The sequence below is a fragment of the Patiria miniata genome, unplaced genomic scaffold, assembly GCF_015706575.1.
Source record: "Patiria miniata isolate m_02_andy unplaced genomic scaffold, ASM1570657v1 HiC_scaffold_19, whole genome shotgun sequence".
Classification (NCBI taxonomy): domain Eukaryota; kingdom Metazoa; phylum Echinodermata; class Asteroidea; order Valvatida; family Asterinidae; genus Patiria; species Patiria miniata.
In genome coordinates this window covers 7,382,693-7,388,023 of record NW_024037057.1, presented here as the reverse complement: position 1 = coordinate 7,388,023, position 5,331 = coordinate 7,382,693, and the positions used below count along the sequence as shown (strand labels likewise).

At 39.7% G+C, this 5,331-nt stretch overlaps 1 protein-coding gene across 2 annotated transcripts; it reads right to left on the bottom strand.

Moving 5' to 3' along the window:
* Positions 1 to 290: 290 nt before the first annotated feature.
* On the bottom strand, positions 291 to 4,426 carry LOC119725601. 2 transcript variants are annotated; one of them, XM_038197068.1, is made up of 5 exons: positions 4,230 to 4,426; positions 4,040 to 4,129; positions 2,967 to 3,070; positions 1,160 to 1,465; positions 291 to 565 (listed from the first exon to the last, which is right to left on the bottom strand). In XM_038197068.1, the coding sequence occupies exons 2-5, from the start codon at positions 4,098 to 4,100 to the stop codon at positions 410 to 412; spliced, it is 627 nt and encodes a 208-aa protein (XP_038052996.1). In that variant the 5' UTR covers positions 4,101 to 4,129; positions 4,230 to 4,426; the 3' UTR covers positions 291 to 409. The 2 variants fall into 2 exon arrangements, with proteins under 2 accessions (XP_038052996.1, XP_038052995.1); XM_038197067.1 differs by having other exon boundaries at positions 4,040 to 4,423.
* Positions 4,427 to 5,331: the final 905 nt, after the last annotated feature.

The following is a 5,331-nucleotide window of genomic DNA, read 5'->3' as shown; positions in this document are numbered from 1 at the left end:
GTTTTGTTTGCTGCCCGCAACAACGACTTTTACACAAATTGCACGTTCGGTTCGAAACAGGCATGACAGGACTTGAAAAACAGCTCTCAAAAGTACCTTTTGTACTCATTTTATGACAGAAACAATAGTCGTTTTTATTTCATCACACCTTAGGCTACATATACCCGAAGAATGACGGAAAAGTCTTCGAGCATTCCACAACTTAACCTTAACTACGTACGGTGTGTGAAAAAAATGAATAAAATTGGAGGATTCAGGTAATAAAATTGAGGATAACAAAGTCATTTGTGTAGTGGCTGCTGGTCATGTCGTTACATGTGCTCTCTAGCTTTGTAAATATTACCATTGAATTCCATTGCTCTGGTCGCCGATTTCTACCATAGCCTGTAACAGTTGAGGGCGTCGCAGCTCACCCGTCGTTGCACAGGTTGTCGGAGCAGCAGGTTTGACAAGTGATAGACAGGGCGTCACAGCGAGGGATACACTCCCCGAGTGGATTGCTGTCAAAGTCAGAGAAGCACATTCTGGTGACGACAGTAGTCCCCATGAAGTTGGTCTTTGTGACCTACGAGGAGAGCAAATGACGGACTAATCTTTACTTTCCATAGCAATAGGGGTGTGTGTTTCACAATAGGTAGTTAAGTGCAAAGAGTTTACATTTCAAACCAGTCTCCAAGGAAAACTGCTGAAGGCGAAATATTTAAGGTTGCAAATTCTAAGTGATTTTATAATAACACTTTTTTCCTCAAGAGTTGGCCTTGGACGTCGCTTTAGATTTTTAGGAGAGAACGGCTTGGGTTTTTCTTCAGCGGGGTTGTCGAGCTAGAACTTAGCAACTTAGGCCTTCATCATCTCAAGATTAAGGCTTAAACAGAAAAGGGGACATCGGCATTTCTTTCAAATTCTTTATGGTAGAAGTTTGTGCGAAACAATTAGGACTAATAACAAGGAACTTGTTAGTATTTGATTAAGAATCTTTATTTTGCAATAATTTATCATCATTGGCTTCAATCGTGAATTGTTTTATTTCAATAAAACTGCTGCACCTTAAGAGTGGATTTCAAGGGTGATGATCTATACATGGAATATTGACGTTGCTCATTATACGTAAATACATTTGTAAATAAAAATAATAACTTGGGTTTATTTACAAACTTACCCCACACTGTCCATCGGCGCATGGTGATTGGTATATCTCCGCACCGTTCGCGTCGAACGGATCGTTACATGCCGGGGAGCTGAAGTTGCTAGCAGAGGGATCCGAACTGTATGCACACAGGTAGCAGTGAAGGATGTCTTCAACTGCGTCCGCAATAGATTTGCTGTTACACAGATCCCCGTCGTCACAGCAGTAACCGCAAAAGGTTCCAAGGTCGGGGGCGGTAACGCAGCCGGGTGTGCAAAGGTCAGCCTCGGTGCAACCTCTCATAAACAGCTCCGTGTCACCAATTAGCATGCTTTGAGCCTGCGGAGAATTAGTAATTGGATAATTAAGAATGTAAAACTAATTATTTTTGTTTTTGTCACGAAGGGCGAAATAATTTTACATGGGAAGACGGTTATGTGATCTTTTTTTTTCGAGTTCGTTTCTGTTTTGATTTCTCTAGCTATCGATCCTGTCCTTAAAAACAATTTATGCAATGTACAGGGTCACCAAACAAAAATGCAACCGTAAAACATTTGCCTTTTAAAAAAAAGTTGGTATCAGCTTAAAGCTATAGTCCATCATTTGCAGCTATCCAAAAAAGTAACTGGCGTATTATTGTTGAAAAACAAACTTGGTTGAAAGATAGTAAGTGGACTAAACTCCCTGTGAAATTAGTCTTTCTGACAAGCTATCATTTTGAAGTAATCAACGAAAGAAGGCTTTTCCAACGTAGCGTCTGAAGACGCACCGTAGGAAAATTTAAATTAGTAGTTCGTTTTGTTGTTCGGCTCAGCGCGCGCAAGCATTGGCACGACGCATGGCGCGCGCGGTTGCTATAATTCGTCGGATCAGTGCGCGACATTGCGTACAGCTGCAATTCAAAACAATTCAAAGCATGATTCAGCAAATTTTGATTTGAAATTGAGATCCTAGAATGCTGTTTTTCTCGGAATATACAGCTGAAGCTGAACTGAAACTTCATCAGGTTAGTTGTTCAATATCCTTCATTAGATTTTGAACACTTTTGTTGCTTCAAACGAACAAAATGCACGAATTACAAATGATGGACTATATCTTTAAAGCTGAGAGCGTTTTCTTTTAAATACTAAAACAAATCATGAAAACGGCATGTAGGGTTGCGAAGAAAAACGACAATTATGTAAAAGTAGTCATTTTTTATCCTGTGCACAATCAAATTACCAAGGTAGGGGATTTTCACTCTACCTATTTGTGCATGTCCTAATCCTTACAACCAACATGGCACATAATATGTCAAGAGTACAAATGAATTTGATGAAAATACCTTTTATTAATCACCTGGACAGGTATCTCATCCTTTGTAGCCCTATTTTTAAACCCTTTCAGCATCATAAATATGTCAAAATACTAAAGAAATTGCAGAAAATGAAGCGTAATTCCACAGTAGGCTTACAGTAAAATGTTTCACTGTTTGAAATACTTTTGTACAGGAATGATGAAAAATAACTACTTTTACAAATTTGGCATTTTCACAGTGACGCAAGGTTATATTTTCTTGATTTTTCAGTATTTGAAAAGAAAAGCGTTTGTTTTTTAAAAGCAAATGATTTAGAGTTGCATTTTTGGGGTTTACCTTTTGCATAAAAATCGTTGTACTGTATAACTGACTTCGGGTCGTGATAAATTAAAAAAGGCTAAAAGATGAGCAGAAACCACATAAAAGACCGTCAGCCGGATGTTTTACAGGATGCTACAACCAGATTCAAATTTAGCAGGATACCAAAATTTAGGAGTTTGGGAGACAACATTATTAACGTGTCAATATTATATGCCTACTTACATTACAGACACTTCCGCTAGGACATGTCATTGTCGTCACGCCGGTAGGGTCAAACGGGTCCTCACAATCGATACAGGAGTAGCAGTCTAAAGCGACACATGGCCCTGAATTAAATTAAAAAAAAAAAACAATGATGTGTCGATAAACACAAATTCCAGCTGAGCCTATTTTAAATATTTTGTCTGTAGACACAAGCGCATTTGGCGCTACATAAAGTGGTTTTGAATTTATTATTGGAAAACAATTTAATACTTCAACTATCATGAGCTTCATGTCTGATTTTAAACTTCCGTTAAAAATTCAATATAGCCTTCTATACTCCGGGATCAATGCACATACCAAGTTTAAAGTTGTCCATATGCCTTCAATTGCTCAAACCATATGTACGACCCACATTTTGCATACAGGGTGTCTCAAAAAATGTCCCTCTGGAATTAAGGCGTACAGAACTTTCGCAAATTATGGTGTAAAAATCAAATTCAATTATTGACGAAAGTTGACAAGCCCCAAAATGTTTCATTCTCGTGTGAAGTTCTTGGACTCGGTTCAGTGGTTTTGAAACAAAGGCCACTAATGTAACATCATCCATTTTTCTCCATTCCAAATTTGACAATACATGCATGTACGTAGCGAGCATACACAATGCGTTTTTTTTCTGTTTTCTGAGGCCCGTCCCTGCCTGAATGTCCTGAATCGTTTTGAAATGTTATAGCAGGTGTTTGAGACACTCCTTTGTTATGATTAAATAAGATATTATGTACATAGCATATAGCTACAGTCAACAATGACAGATGTTAAGTATCCCTCCTGTTTGGTTAAGTAATTTTGTCAAAAAGCCAACTTAGGCGTTCATGTTGTTTCAACATTGACGAAGAGGCCTAGCTATCATGATTTCATATTTTCACCATCGGTAAACGACATCGTAAATTCGATATTCAAGTAAAAGTACGTTTAGTTCAATATTCGGGTTTAACGATGCTTCAACGTAAATTCAACGAATGTTGCCTGATATAGTTCTCCACAAAAAGACACTGTAGAACTCATCTAAAAATTCATTAAAAATCCATACCTACCTATACCAGAGACAAACAGCATACAGGCGAATAGCAGCAACGACGAACCAGGTGCCTTCATCTTCGATATTTTCAATTTCCCTTCGAAATATTCTGGCTTGCAGTTGCTACGCTGTCGGTATTCCTACTTCGAAATTTCTTCCGAAACTACAACAACTTTCACTTTCAAGTTTCAGCAGCTTATTTTGAAATTGAACGCTGTCTGACTGACTCTCCCCAACCGTGCAGTTGGCACCAATGGGAAATTAGTGAGTCCAGACTGTCGGTTTTATACCAAAAGGGTTTCCCCTTTTCTAATAATAAAAACATGAGCAGGGTGGAATGGATTTTTCTGGAAACTTTGCCTTGCGCACGATGAATCGTACCCCGCGCCGCGCCCTATCTCGACTGGTTCCCGGTATTACCGCTCTTGCTGCGAATTATTATGATAGGCGGGGACCAGTGTAGCTTAGGACCTCTCACGTCTTTAACCTTTCACACTGGTGCATTGTTTGTTTCGCAGATAACCCCTGGGGTAACCTTTCTTACCTCCTGGAGAGTACCCATAGCCATATCAGTGTCAAGAGACTCCCTACACAGATTAACTCTAACCCCTTGAACACTTTTACTAGAGAGTATATCCTGAACATGCCAAAATCCACCTATGCATAAATATTTGGTGTTGGTGACTGCTCAGTATGGAGGAATCCGGAACCCATCAAAATCCAGTAGTACCGCTAGGCTAACAATTACCCTGAATCCATCAAAATCCCCTGTTTCCAATATGAATTGGTATCCTGAATCAGCCAAAATACTCGAAACTGGGTATAGATTTTGATGGATTCAGGGTGGTTAGGGTTTTATTGAGCATGGGTACGTAAGTTAAGGCACAAGAGGCGGACGCAGTTGTCCATGCTAGATATTCGGTTTTCGGGTCCATACGGTCGGGTCGGTCTAAGGGAGTTCAGATGTGTTTCGGTTCGGATTCGGTTGATATCAATAACGTTTCGGGTCTGCGCGTCACTACAACAGAAAACGCATTATTAAGGCCAAAACAAAAAAAGTCTCCGGTTTCTGGTATGCGCGCGCGTCGCCGTAGCCATGCGCGTCAGCAAAATGAAAAAGTTGTTTTTTTCAATAGAAGATGATGTCTCAAAACCGCCAAACTCACTGGTTTGACTGGAATTCTGCTGCTGCACAATTTTAACTTGTTTTCAGATGGGGTTATGATCAACAATAAGCTTAATGTGGCCTCTCTGGACTCCCATATATTTGCACTAAGTTTAGTCGGGCACCATTTGCAGTCATCAGCC

Coding starts and splice junctions, on each gene's coding strand:
- LOC119725601 (XM_038197068.1), bottom strand. CDS start 4,100: ATGAAGGCACCTGGTTCGTCGTTGCTGCTATTCGCCTGTATGCTGTTT. Junction 1,466..2,966: donor CTAGCGGAAGTGTCTGTAAT/GTAAGTAGGCAT, acceptor AATTCTCCGCAG/GCTCAAAGCATGCTAATTGG. Junction 566..1,159: donor GCGCCGATGGACAGTGTGGG/GTAAGTTTGTAA, acceptor CTCTCCTCGTAG/GTCACAAAGACCAACTTCAT.